This window comes from Hemicordylus capensis, chromosome 3 (assembly GCF_027244095.1).
Source record: "Hemicordylus capensis ecotype Gifberg chromosome 3, rHemCap1.1.pri, whole genome shotgun sequence".
NCBI classification, from domain to species: domain Eukaryota; kingdom Metazoa; phylum Chordata; class Lepidosauria; order Squamata; family Cordylidae; genus Hemicordylus; species Hemicordylus capensis.
The window spans coordinates 300,689,922-300,703,866 of NC_069659.1; the positions used below are offsets into that span (position 1 = coordinate 300,689,922).

At 41.9% G+C, this 13,945-nt stretch overlaps 1 protein-coding gene across 2 annotated transcripts in view; it reads right to left on the reverse strand.

The window, feature by feature from the left end:
- The window catches only part of LOC128350372 (glypican-5-like), a 710,193-nt gene that overhangs the window by 518,016 nt on the left and 178,232 nt on the right, over window positions 1-13,945 (reverse strand). For both annotated transcript variants that reach the window (XM_053308595.1, XM_053308592.1), the window contains exon 3: window positions 10,542-11,236. In XM_053308595.1, coding sequence (XP_053164570.1) covers window positions 10,542-11,236 — 695 coding nt within the window. The remainder of the gene's footprint in view (window positions 1-10,541; window positions 11,237-13,945) is intronic.

Below are 13,945 nucleotides of genomic sequence, written 5' to 3' on the forward strand. Positions count from 1 at the left end.
CCTCTTCAGTCACTTCCCTCCCACTGCATTTCTTCCTGGTGGATCTGGCAGATCATTTTGCCCAGGAAGATCCCAGTCAAGTTGGGGGTGAAAGAGAGGGCCCAAGGTGGGGTGGGGGTGGGGAACCAGAGATCAGGCATGTCCTTTAAGTTATAGAGGTCACATACCTGCTGTGTCCCTAGTTTCCCATTCAGGTGAATGGGAAAATAGGGACTTGTTGGGAGGTATAGGTCATACTTGGTCCCTTTCCTTCTCTTCCCCACCTTCCAGAACCCCAGTTACAGCTGCAAAACAATGTCTTTTCAGTCTCCAGCAGAAATCTGGGGTTGTGGGCTTGGAAACTGTGAGGATCCTATAAAAGAGCTTTTCCCAGTTTGGAGCTCACTATGTTCCTATCTATCCTATCTAAAGATGCTTAGATCTAACTGTCTAAAGCCACTTGACCATCACTCACTCATATGAAATTCCCAGACCAATGTACAGAAATCAACTATCTAGTTTTTGCAGGTAGGTTCCAGACCTCACCCAGACTACCAAACAACAACAAAACCCAAACCCCACAAAAATGCATTACTTTCCCAGAATATGTGGGGAAATTCTCCCATTGAAAAACATGGAAAAGGAAACCTCATCGAGATTGGAAAGGCGAGAATCACAGAAAGAGATAAGTAGTTGATATTTGGAAGAATGATTCCAAACTGCTTGCATTATATATATACCTGGGATGCACCCTGAGATCGCCACACATGCCCATTTAATATGTGTACTTCAAGCTAGCAGACAGGTAAGCATGTCTCCATAGAAGACAAAGGAACCAAAGCTTTCAGTTCTGCAATGGAAAACAATTGTATTTTAACAGCTGATCACTGTGTATGACTCTATCATTCTAGGAAGCTAGAACTAAAAAATTTCTCTAAATTTAGGGTTCTCTTGCAAGGGCAAGATGGGGAAAGTGCCCCATCCCCACTGTAGACATCCATGTTCTCCACCCTCTGCCCTATAGAGTATGTGGGACTACATTTCCCAGAATGCTCCAGAGATCCTAGAAAATAGCTAATTCCCCCATTTAAGTGCAAAACTGTAAACAATCTTTTCCCATACCTTCTCACTTCCCTAAACTGTTTTCCTTCCTCCAACTATTAAACAGTTTCTCTCTCACCCCAAAATATATTTTCTCCCATTGCAAATGTCTTTGCTCTCCCCACAAAAAAACCCAAGTGAGGAGTTGCTCCTCAAGCTTCCCCAGCCTGTCCACAGTCCACACCCCTAGATTTCTTTTTCTTCATATCCCATCATTGTCTTTAAAATACCCTGGGATATCCAACTATACCTCTTTTTTTAAGCACTCCAAGACCTTCATCTTTGGGCTAATTTACTGTAGCTGTGTGGTTCATAATTGAATGAGTCCTGGTTTACACTCCTTCCTTGGGTTTGTGCTTCCTAGCTTCCTGCTCCAAGAAGCATACTTTCCTTTTCCCCTGGCTCCACTGCTTACTCCTTGTCCCTGCTGCTATTGGGACCCATATTTCCTATATCTCCCCCATCTCACACTTTGGCCATCTGTCCCCAAATCCTGCCCCCTTCTTAGCCAGCTGGTGGTTCCACATCCTTTATGGACCTGCTGGTTTCTGTTCAGTAGTAGGGATGTGCGTTTCGTTTCAGATACAAAATGTTTTGTGCACAAAACAGGCCATTTCGGCTGTTTTGTAGCCAAAACAAAACACCCAACGCTCAAAACAGAAAATTTTGTAGCCAAAACAAAAAGTCCCTGTTTCGGATACAAAATGTTTTGTTGTTTCGGCTGTTTTGGAGCTACATTTTACAATCGCAAAAAGTTTTTCTCCTTCAGTCTCCATTTTGAGTTTTGACATCCATTTGAATTTCCAGCCCTTCCAGCCCGCAGATTGGCCAGTGAAAGCATGGGCTGATCTGCTGGCAATTGCCTCCTTATTCCTTTTAAGCAAATTTAAGGGTAAATTTTACCCTCATTGGCTAGTGGGGCAGTGTGCGTTTACCCTCATTGGCCAGTGGGGCAGTGTGCATTTCATTGTTTCACACTGTTGTGTGTAGATCAATTGCATTTCGGACGGGGGGGGGATGTGGATGTGCATGACCTTTGGAAATCTGCCTGATTTTTTCCAAAACTCTGCTGTTGTTGATGTGTGATGTTGATGTTATTTGGGGTGGATTCGGGGCAGAAAGGGGGCTTTGGGGGCAGAAGAGTGGTTCAGGTGGTAGTGCCCCAATGGGTGCCTGCTGCCACCCAGATTCCAAAGGAACAGAGCAAAGGGGTGATTTCTCAGGAATTGTTGAAGTTTACACTTCTTTAAGGTCGTCCCCCCCAGGGAATAATGGAGGTTTCAGCAGATCCATAACTCCACCTGGGGGGCACTGGGGTGGCTTGGAGTGAGTGGTGGTGTAGTGCACACAGGGTGCGAACCACCCCAATGGGTTGCTAACCCATGGGGTGCTGGGTTCTGTTATTTCTGAGGTGTTCTGAGTGTATATTCTCTGGTAGCATATGAGATTTTCAATGACAAACCATGAATCCACTCTCATATGCTACCAGAGAATCTGAATCTACACTCAAAACATCTCAGGAACAACAGAACCCAGTACCCCATGGGGTAGCAACCCATGGAGGTGGTTGGCACCCTTTGTGCTCTACATCATCACTTGCTCTGGGCCACCCTGGTGCCCCCCAAGTGCAGTTATGGGGCAGGAATTATGGAGGTCCATCATTCCCTATGGGGAAGTACTTTACAGATGCGCAAACTCCATTATATCTTTAAAAATCAGCCTTCTGCCCAATTCCTTTGAAATAATTCTGGCAGCTTCCTTGCCCCCACTGGGCACTACCACCCACCCTACTCTGCTCTGGGCCACCCCTTTCCCCACAACGTGAAGCTATACTTTTGCTAAAACTTCCATTCTTCCCTATGGGAAAAATCCTATGCTTCAAAAATTCACCAAAAACCAGCCCTTTGCCCAATTCCTCTGAAATTTTGGTGGTAGTTTCCACCCATTGGGCACTACCACCCCCGCCCATGAGTTTTTCCCAGGGGCCATTTTTTAAAATCCAAAAAGTATCGGATTCGGATTTTGCAATTTCGAACAAAGAAGAAAATTGGGATTGGCTGATTTCGAACAAAGAACAAAATGGGAGTGTTTCGGATTCGGGCCAAAAACAAAACAGAAAACAAAAGAGAACGCACAACCTTATTCAGTAGGGAGTCAGCTGAAAATGTTTTATTTATTTATTTATTTATTTTTAATTCGATTTCTATACCGCCCTTCCAAAAATGGCTCAGGCAGTTTACACAAAGGAATAACAAATAAATAAGATGGATTCCTGTCCCCACAGGGCTCACAATCTAAAAAGAAACATAAGATAGGCAACAGCAACAGTCACTGGAGGTGACTCTTCCCCTGCTAAATAAAGAGTTACCACATTAAAAGGTGCCTCTTTGCCCAGTTAGCAGGGGTTAGCATCTGTTTTGTTTGTGTGTTCTTTGACTGATGCTTCTCAGTCATGTTGCAGGCAAGGCTAAATTGATTTGTGCTTAAGTCAGTCAATAATGCAAATGTTAAACCTACACTGGCCAGAACACATTTTAATTTTCTCCTTCATATTCTGTCCACATTAGCAACATTTGCACATGCTCCAATTAGCATGAAAGAGGCTCAGACAGTGATAGTAGTTATGTATGAAAGTTGTTATAAAGCTACTTTTGTGTATTTGTGCTATTATCCACTCCTGAGCTTTTGGGGAAAGGCATAACAAGCAATCCAGAAAAAGAAACCAACAAAGAATATGTGAACTATGGTGGTTGGTTGGTGCCATAGAATAAAACAGGAAAAAGCCTCACAAGCTTCAAATTCTGAACACCAATGCCAAGGAAGAGAACATAGGAAGCTGCCTTAGTCATATCATCTGTTTCCATCCAGGTCAGTATTGCCTACACTAACTGCTAGCAGTGCCTCAGATTTCAGAAAGGCATCTTCCCAAGGCCTACCCCGGAAAGCCAGGGCCTAATGTTCCTTCTAACAGGGATTCTCAGATATTGTTGACTACAGCTCCCATAATCCCCAAGCATAAGCCATTGCAGCTACGGATTCTGGGAGTTGTAGTCAACAACATCTGGGAATCCCGGTTAGAGGGAACAGTGCCAGGGCTGAACCTGGGACAGTCTGCATGCAAAGCAGCAGGAGCTCTGCCACTGAGCCACAGACATCCTTGCAAGAAAGAAAAAGCTCAAAAGTGGTGGCAAGAAACACCTGTTTTCTCCGGCTTTTAACTACAATTAATTTAAAATGGTTTAATTGTTTTTATCCTGTGGAATTATTTTAATGCATTCACTTTGTGAATTGTTTTAATGGTTTTTATTCTGTGAAAGTGTTTTAATTGTTTGTTTTTATTTCTATATTGTAATCTGTATTATGTACACCACCTAGAGATGTATATATCAAGCAGTATATTTAACATTTTTAAACATAATTTATTTTATTTAACATAAAAAGGGGGTGCTTTGTCTTGAATATAAATATACATATGATAAATAAAGAAAATAAATAAAGAGAACAAGCTAAATCAACTAATCTGGCAGCACTGAGCATGTGGGATTCCTAATATGACATACAAATTAGATTCCAGCAGATGAAACAAAAAATAATGACTGTGATTGCTGATGCTGCAGACCATAGAGGACCTACATTAGCTGAAGTAGTTGGGCAGAAGCCAGCGTCATTGAACAAATGGCACTGTATGTTAGAGAGAAATGCACAGAGCAAGAGAATGGTTTAATATCTTAATGGCAACCTTTCACATGTACCAAGCAGGTAAGTCAGGGAGCTCACTTGCCTTAAACTGAAAAAGTCACTATAGTCGACTTTTGTAGTTCAACATAAAGCACTCCCCCCGCCCCCCGCTTTTTGCTTGCAAGTGCAACTAGCACTTCTCTTAAGTACAGTAAATGCTTTACTTAACCTTTTCCCCCAGCAAAGTAAAAATAGGCAACTTTCCATTATTCATTGCCAAGTGCTCAATTTGCTAAAAAGAAATTCTTTATGTTAATGCACAGCCTTCACCAAGCTATTTAAAAAATGTTAACTGTTTCCTGAAAAGAGCACAGTTGTTAGTTAAAGCTGCCTCTGGGTAAATGAAAACTACCAGCAGGGGTCTTTTATTGAAAGACACTTTCCATAACCTTCATATTTACTGCTGAATATCACCAGGTGCACAGTTTGTTTCAGAAGTGAATTTCTTATAAGACAGACACATTCCTGAAACAGAAATATAACTTGACAAAAAGCAAAGAAATGCTATATATTTACTTTTGATTGATTGATTGTTAAATTTGTATATCGCCTTTCATTAAAACAGTCCCAAGGCGGTTCACATAAAAATTAAAACAAGACTATAAAAAAACATAAATAAAATATTAAGCTACAATATAAAAACATTAATCTGACTAAAGATTTAAATACAAGCCTAAAATAACCATACAAAATGCAATATACAAAAAAGCAGCAGTAGAGACAATCATATAAAAGCCTGGGTAAAAAGCCAAGATTTAACACGCTTTCTAAAAACTGTGATGGAGACTGAGGAGCGAATAGCCACTGGGAGAGCATTCTAGAGTGTGAGGGCAGCAACAGAGAAGGCCCTATCCCGAGTACACGACAGCAGAGCCTCACTCATTGTTGGCACGCGGAGCAGAGCCCACTCAGATGACCTTGTCAAGCGGATAGCAACCCCTGGGAGCAGGCAGCCCCTTAGGTATCCAGGGCCCAAACCATTAAGGGCTTTAAAGGTCAAAACCTTGAATTGGACCCAAAAACAAACACTGGTAACCAGTGCAACTCTTTCAAAAAGGGTGTGATGTGATCCCAGCTGGCAGCTCCAGATAAAATCCTAGCTGCTGCATTTTGCACTAGCTGCAGTTTCTGAATATTCTTCAAGGGCAGCCCCACGTACAGCATGTTACAGTAATCCAGCTGTGACATGACTAAAGCATGGGTAATGGCCAGATCTGCCTTCTCTAGAAATGGCAGCTGGTGCACTAGGCGAAGCTGTGCAAAGGCACCCCTGGCCACCGCCTCCACCAGAGCTTCCAAAAGCAGAGCTGGGTCCAGCAATACCCCCAAGCTGTATACTTGTTCCTTCAAGGGGAGTGAAATCCCATCCAGAACCAGTAGAATCTCCTCATCCCAATTGGCTCTCCTACTGGCCAACGTTAGCTCCGTCTTGTCCAAATTCAGTCTCAGTTTATTAGCCCACATCCAACCCATCATGGCTTCCACCCCTCAATTCAGGACAACCACTGCCTCCCTAGGATCAGGTAACAAGGAGAGATAGAGCTGAGTGTCATCTGCATATTGCTGACAACTCAGTTGAAGTCCCCGGATGACCTCTCCCGGTGGTTTCATGTAGATGTTAAAAAGCATGGGGGACAAAACCAAACCCTGCAAGACCGCACAGGCCAATGTCCATGGAGCTGTCCCCCCAGCACCCCCTCTGTCACACATACCAGGTCAGCATGCTCATCCACAATCAAATCATGAATGAGAGATGTTACAGAGTTTATCTACATGCCTGAGATAGGAAAGTTAAGGATGTTAGTGCTGCCCCCCGCCCCCCCCCACTCATTTCTTTAAATTAGGTAAAAGTAAAGTGTGCCGTCAAGTCAATTTAGACTTCTGGTGCCGACAGAGCTCTGTGGTTTTCTTTGGTAGAATACAGGAGGGGGTTACCATTGCCTCCTCTGCGCAGTATGAGATGAAGCCTTTCAGCATATTCCTATATCGCTGTGGCCCGATACAGGTGTTTCCTGGGAAACATACCAGCAGGGATTTGAACCCACAACCTTCTGCTTGTTAGTCAAGCATTTCCCCTCTGCACCACTTAAGGTGGTCCTCTTTCAATTAGACATGATCTTGAATGAGTTCTGGAATTCTGTCAAGAAAGAACTTTCAGATAATTTGTCTATAGTGCTACACTGTGTGGAGTGTGGTGGCTATGTGGAATATGGATGTACAAAAATGCCCAGAGAAAAAATAAAACTATATCTCAATCTATTATCACGTGCATATTCTTTTTTTTTAATGTCTGCAGTTTATGCTTTCACTCTCTAAACTCAAAACAGTTGTTAAGTTTGACCTCTTTGCTCTCAGTTCTAAACATTTAACATTTTCGACTCTATGTCATCTGGGTACAAACTATTTGGACTAAGCTTTGGTCCTAAGATTTTAAGCAATTGTAAACAAGTTGCTTAAGCCTGGCAACTTCCTCTCTCTTGTTTCCTTTCTTCTTCTACTTTTAAACAACAGCAAAAACAGCCACAAGAAGCCCAAATGTGGATTGGGGCAATGGGGAAGGGGCTAACCTTTTCCTTCCCCCACTATCATTTTTTCATAGCAGGTGTGTGTGTGTGTGTGTGTGAGAGAGAGAGACACACACACACACACACACACACACACACACACACAAAATCAGCACATGACTGATTTTCTGGAGTAAAGTGGCACAGGGAGTAAAACTCTGTGGTCCAGATTGGGATCATACCCCTACTCTAGCTGTTCTTTATTAAAGAGAAGTTGCAACTCTTAACAGAGCTAGCTTTTCTTCCATATCTCAGGCTATAGAATAACCAGAGTTGAGCACAGAAATGCTGAATGTCAGAATATGAGGTTGGAATTCAAGAGACAATTTTGATCTGCTGGTTCTGGATGGGGTCACACTTCCCCAGAAGGAACAGATATGCAGTCTGTGGGTGCTTCTGGATCCAAACATCCCCCGGGTGCCCCAGGTTGAGGCAGTAGCCATAGGTACTATCTATCAGCTTTGGCTAATACACCAGCTGCATTCAGAGGCGTATCTAGGGAAAATAGCGCCTAGGGCAAACATTGAAAATGCGCCCCCTGTCCAAACATCTGACACCCATCTTTCAGATAACTTTACCATAATATCAGCTGAAAAATACAAGTCAAGCTCATTAATCTTTTAATATTTCAAAAACTATTTAGTAGTGGACATAGCCAGACCAAAAAATGTTGAAAATTACAAATTTCAGAATGCTGGGGCTCATGAAATACCCAAATACTATGTGGAGGTGTACTTGGAAAACTAAACAGAAGTGCCTGTCTAATTCTCTACTATGCATTGTAGCATCACTATTACATAAGTTTTTAAAATAAATGGAGAATTTGACTTTCCCCAGGATATGCTGAGTAAACTATGTCACTGCTTGGAATATATTCTAGTATTTCAGAAAGACAGCTAAAATGAGAGAAGGAAAGCAAGGAACTCTCAGTGGGCCTTAATAGTAAGGATTTCACACTGATTCAAAGATAAACTCACCATTAATATTATTAAGACATCACATTTAACTCACTTATCACAAGAAGCAAAGTAAGAGCAAATGAATACAATCCTAGCTCATAAGCTTCAGCTCAGTATTCACAAGCCCTGATTCTCTGTACATAGTGCCAAACTAGATATGTGTACAGTGACTTGTATTATATTAATTTTTTAATTTTCTTATCTGTAGCACGGTGGCCATTTTGTTTTTGGCAGCCATTTTTTAATTTTAAAAAATGGCGCCCCCTTCAAGTGGCGCCCGGGGCATGTGCCCTGCCTGCCCCACCCTAGATACGCCCCTGGCTGCATTCATTTCTTGAGATCAATGACTCAGAACTGTGAAACATATGCTTGTAACCTCCAGACTTGATGACTGCAATGCGCTCTATGTGGGGCTGCCTCTGTATGCAGTTTGGAAACTGCAGGTAATAAAGTATACACAAGCCAGGTTGGTCTCTGGGCCATCTAGGAGAGACCATAGTAATCCTATAGTAAAAGAACAACACTGCCTCCCAATAAGCCAGAGAAGGGATGGGCCTTCTCTTTTCTTCCCGGAGACTCTGGAATGCACTCACTACTGAAATAAGAGCCTCCTCATCTCTGACAACTTTTTAAATGTCTGTAAAGACTTATTTTTTCACCCTAGCTTTTTATCTGTACTGTGGTCTTAAAATGTTTTAAATTGTTTTAAGTGGTTTTCATTTTAATCTGTTTTACGTTGTTCTAAACTACCCAGAGATGGAAGTTTGGGGAGGTCTACAAATTTGAAAAATAAAAATAAAATAAAGAACTATCCATGTGATTTATTTTTCATTACTTTTTTTTTGTATATTAGCCTCATCCTTGTTTGAAGCCCAATTGTCATGTTGAAAAAAATGCTAAGTAGAGCTGGCTACATCATTCAGTCATTGCAGTATTTTCTGGCCTAGACTTCAATCTTTTGCAAAGGACATGTCATTTATGTTTTTCTTAATCACAGCATTTTAAAAAAGATGAAAACTTCATTGGCATAATTGTATTCTTCACTTTAAAATATTCTTTATTCAAGAAATATTGTAATACTCAAGGACTCATCATTACTGTATCCTTAGCACATATTCAGAATATTTATCTGGATCTTAAGAGCCATGATCAGTGCTCTCCTTAGATAACAGGGCTTTCCTGTCTCCTACTGAAGACCCTGTACCTTCCCACAAACCACTCCTGGTGGGAGGGGATCTTCTGGATCCTCCAGATCAAATGATGTGGTATGAGGAGCTGAAGCTGTGGCAGGACGGACTGGCAGAATTCTCAGATCCCATTATGTGAGCAGAAAGGTCTTCCATTCACACAAATACTCTGTTGAATCCAAGCTATAGTAAGCGAAGTCTTGAGAACTGAAATTAATGTTCTAGAGACTTTTGTTTAAATGTACCTATTCCGCTCATAATCTCACTTGATTATAAACTCTAATACAACTATTATTATTATTATATTCGATTAATAATATTGATAATATTGATAATGTTTGATAGATAAATTGAGTTTTCTGGAGGGAAAGATATGACTTTAAACAAATAGTTTAGAACCTAGTGATTAATATGGGTTTGTATTCAGGCTGTCAATTAAACTCTGAATACATTCAAATACATTTGACTATTTTAACTTCTGCCTTTAAAAAAAAAAGTATTTCAGTACCTCAGTTTAGGGTTTTTTTTTACTGAATGCAAGTTTTTAAAAAAAGCCTGTTGAAGGAGGAAAGTCATTTTTTATTATCTTACTCTCCATTCTCCATACTGTAACATATCAGAATACCACAGCCCTAGAATACTAACAAACATGCCTTTATGTCACAACATTCACTATAGAATATTAGAAAGGATATTATCCTTTTTTTTAAAGTGAGGGGTGTATCCCGCTCCTACAGGAGGTGCCCATTTTTAAAGTGTTTGTATTTTTTACTTCTGTGCAACAAACATGGCTACTAACATTCTAATTTATAAATAGTACTTCCCAAGGAGACTCTTGATTATCTTTTAAAAACAATCTCTTAGTAAGCTTTCTAGTAATTGTGCAATATTGACCAGCTAGGGAGGGGAGGAGAGCCTTGCTAAGTAACAGTAAGCAAAAATAAAATGAAATAAATCCAAACATGCAAAATCATGACCGAAATTTCCAAAGAATGCAGGAATATAGTACTTACAGTAGCAGACAGTTGTGGTCCATTCAGCTGTGCATGCAAAATGGCTTCATTGACTGAATTCCGGATACTCAAAAGTGCCAGCTCCAGATCACGAGATCCAGCCATTTCATTAGTGAGATATTCCAGGGTATAAATATATTCCCTCCACTGAGCATCCAGTTCAGATACACTGGCAAAACATCCCCTCATTACATTTAGGCAATACCCTTCACAGGGTCTAATTAGCGTCAGGCCTTGGCAATGTGGGCAGTACTGCATCTTCACTAGTGCTCTGATGCATTCCTTCGTCAAAGTGGCATGTTCAGTAGCATTCAGCACTTCGATGCCCATACCAAGGGCCTGATTAAACATTCTGTTTGCCCAGAGTGACTTTGCCAGTTCTGTAACTGCTTCTCTAGAATAGACTCCAAATGGATTGATGTCTTGCCGTGTTAGTCTCAAGCACTCCGTATACTCTTCTGACAAATCTGTAATTCCTGGGTTTATTAAGCGGCTGTAAACCAAAGGGAAGAGGCTGTCAAAGAACCGGGAAAATGCACTTTCTACTGTGGTCTGAGCACCCAAAAGGTAGAGAGAGATGTCCGTAAAGAGCTCCTTGACAGGCTCTGCTGCTTCCTTTGACATAGATCTGTAGACAGTCTCAAACAGAGAAGTTGTATGGTTCTCAGCAAAGCGAAGCAATGTCTCAAAGGCCGCTGCAAAAACAGAGACATTACCGGTGAAGTCAATTCTTCATTACGATAGCTCAGCAACATGGACTATAAAATATTACTAGTAGTACATTATTGTTCAGGTCGTTTAAGAGCTTACCAGACATTTTGCTTCTGCTCCAAAGATTACTGCACTTTAAGGGGAAATTTCCACTGACTGCAGTAGGTTTGGGGGCTGCTTCAGACCTTGCTTGATACTGACAGGAATTTTAGGACTCGAGATCAAAGTCAGTGCAACTTAAATGACTAGATGTGCTTCAACGCCATATCAGTTTCATTCACCAAACTCTTTTGGAACCTGGGCGGTCCGGTTTGGGTGGGGGGGTACCTTTAAGAGCAGCGGGAGGGTTTACTTACCCCTCCCGCCGCTTTCCCACTCTGGCACCCATAATCCTTAGAGTAATTGGGGCGGCAGGACACCTCCCTGCCGCCCCTTCCCCGACATTGCTTGTAAAAAGCCCCCAGGAGTCCTTTGCATGCGTGGTACCCCCCCCCCCCCGTGCCAGACCGCAGTTGGTGGATCCGTGCACACCCCTAACTAACTGGAGGTGGGAGGGAGGCATCTCTCAGAAACTAAACTGACACATATCTGATATTTCCTGGAATAAGATCCATGACTGAAAAGTAACATTTGAAATAGCCCTCAACCAGGTGCTTATGCAACAGTAGCAAGACTAGTTCACTTGCATTTCTCTGGAGAATAGGCCTGTGCACATTCAGAAAATTCAGATTTGGATGCGACCCAATCTGAATGTGACAATATCAGATTCTATGGGCTCTGGTGATATTGGATATCAATTTAAATCCAGATCTTTCCCCTCCATTGAGGTCAATGGGGATATCGGGAGTGGGGGCACCCAAAATCACAGGTTGGTCCTAGAGCCTTGAAACTTGCCATACATGTAGGGAACGAGTCCAGAGCCCCCTGTAGTGAATCTGAAGAGAATTGGTCAGAGGATTGAATGTGCTGCATTTTTGAAAGTTTTATTTAAAATGGCTGAAATTTGGCTTATTTCAAGCCATAACTTTACAAAGACTTCTGAAACTGAAGCCCTCCTTGGACCATCATTCCACCAGCATGTAAATTGAATGAATGAATGAATGAATGAATGTGGAGGAATATGCTTGTTGTTTTCTTGAAAAGGGGTAACAGCATAACCCTTTTGCCTCCTCCTTTATATTTCTGGAATGGATGGGCATACTGTTATGAACTCTGTCACATGAGATTCACATTGGCAGGACTCTGTAATTTTATTCAAAGCTATGGGTGAATCCCCTGATTTTTGGTGAATTTTTGAATTTTTTTCTTTTAAAAAGGCTAAAAATGATGAATAATGAGTTGTTTCAAGCCAAAACTGTACAAAACATTCTGGATCTGAAGCTCTTCCTTGGACCATCATTCCATCTCCATGAGGAGGACAAAGGACATTCTTTGATTTTATATTAATTTTTTTCTTCCCCATTGTAGGAACAGACAGACCTTTTAAACAGGAATAAAATGTATTGTAATGTAAACCGCCCTGAGCCATTTTTGGAAGGGTGGTATAGAAATCAAATCAAATCAAATCAATCAATAAACAAGGACTTCACACCTTTTAATCTCTTCACGGCTAGAAGAGAGAGCAATTCTTTCTAGCCACTAAAAAACATTCAAAGTACTTTCACTTTTACAGACTGTGCTTCTGCAATGGGAAAGACAAAAATTACTATATAATCAAAAGAATGTCCTTGTTCCTCCACATGGGGTGGAATGATGGTCCTAGTGGGGGCTTCAGAGCCAGAACCTTTGTTAAAGTTCTGGCTTGAAACAAGCTAGTTGTAGCCCCCCCCATTTTTAGTTTTTAGTTTCAAAATTCCCCCAAAATCAGACATATTACCCACAGTCTTGAAAAACAACAACACAGAGTCCTGCCAATATGGACCTCATATGTGTCATATTTCATAACTCTATGCCCATCTATTTAGGAGATATAAAGGGGCAGCGGCAAAGGGGGTATGCTGTTATCCCTTTTCATGAGGCAAAAGGCAGATTCTTCCACATGCTGGTGGAATGATAGTCCAAGGATCTTCAGTTCAGAAGTGTTTGTTAAGTGCTAGCTAGGGGTGTGCATAAAACCAGAAAACCTGGTTCAGTTTGAGTAGAACCAGACTTGAATCAAACCAGGTCCGGTTCTGTGCACACTACAGCCAGGCCTTGTCCAAACTGGTTTGGTCCCAGCTCGGGGGGGCGGGGGGGGAGACAAAAAATATTTTATTACCAAAACAAATCGTTTATTTGCCACCATTTGGGGCCTTTGGAGGGTCATGACCCTGGCCAGTGGGCATGTGCGGCTGCCTCCAAAATGGCCACCTTAACAGTAGAGAGGCCAGTAATAGACCAAAAATGACCAGTGGAAGGCTTGCAGAAGGGGCAATGGGGAACATAAAGAGAACCCCCCATGGTTGCAGTAGCACCCCCAAAGCCATACAATGTCTTTCCCCACCATTTTTTGTGGTGTGGGGTGGTTGTTTGTTCACCGAACTGGCCACGGACCAGACCAGCGGGTTCTGCTTGACCTTGAGCTGAACCGGGCCCAGTCCATCTTGAGGGTCAGCCCTCGAGCCTTGCCAATTTGAGCACAAGCTGGCTCAACCTCGAGCCAGCTAACACACCCCTAGTTCTGGCTTCAAACAAGCCAGATATTATATTTAGCC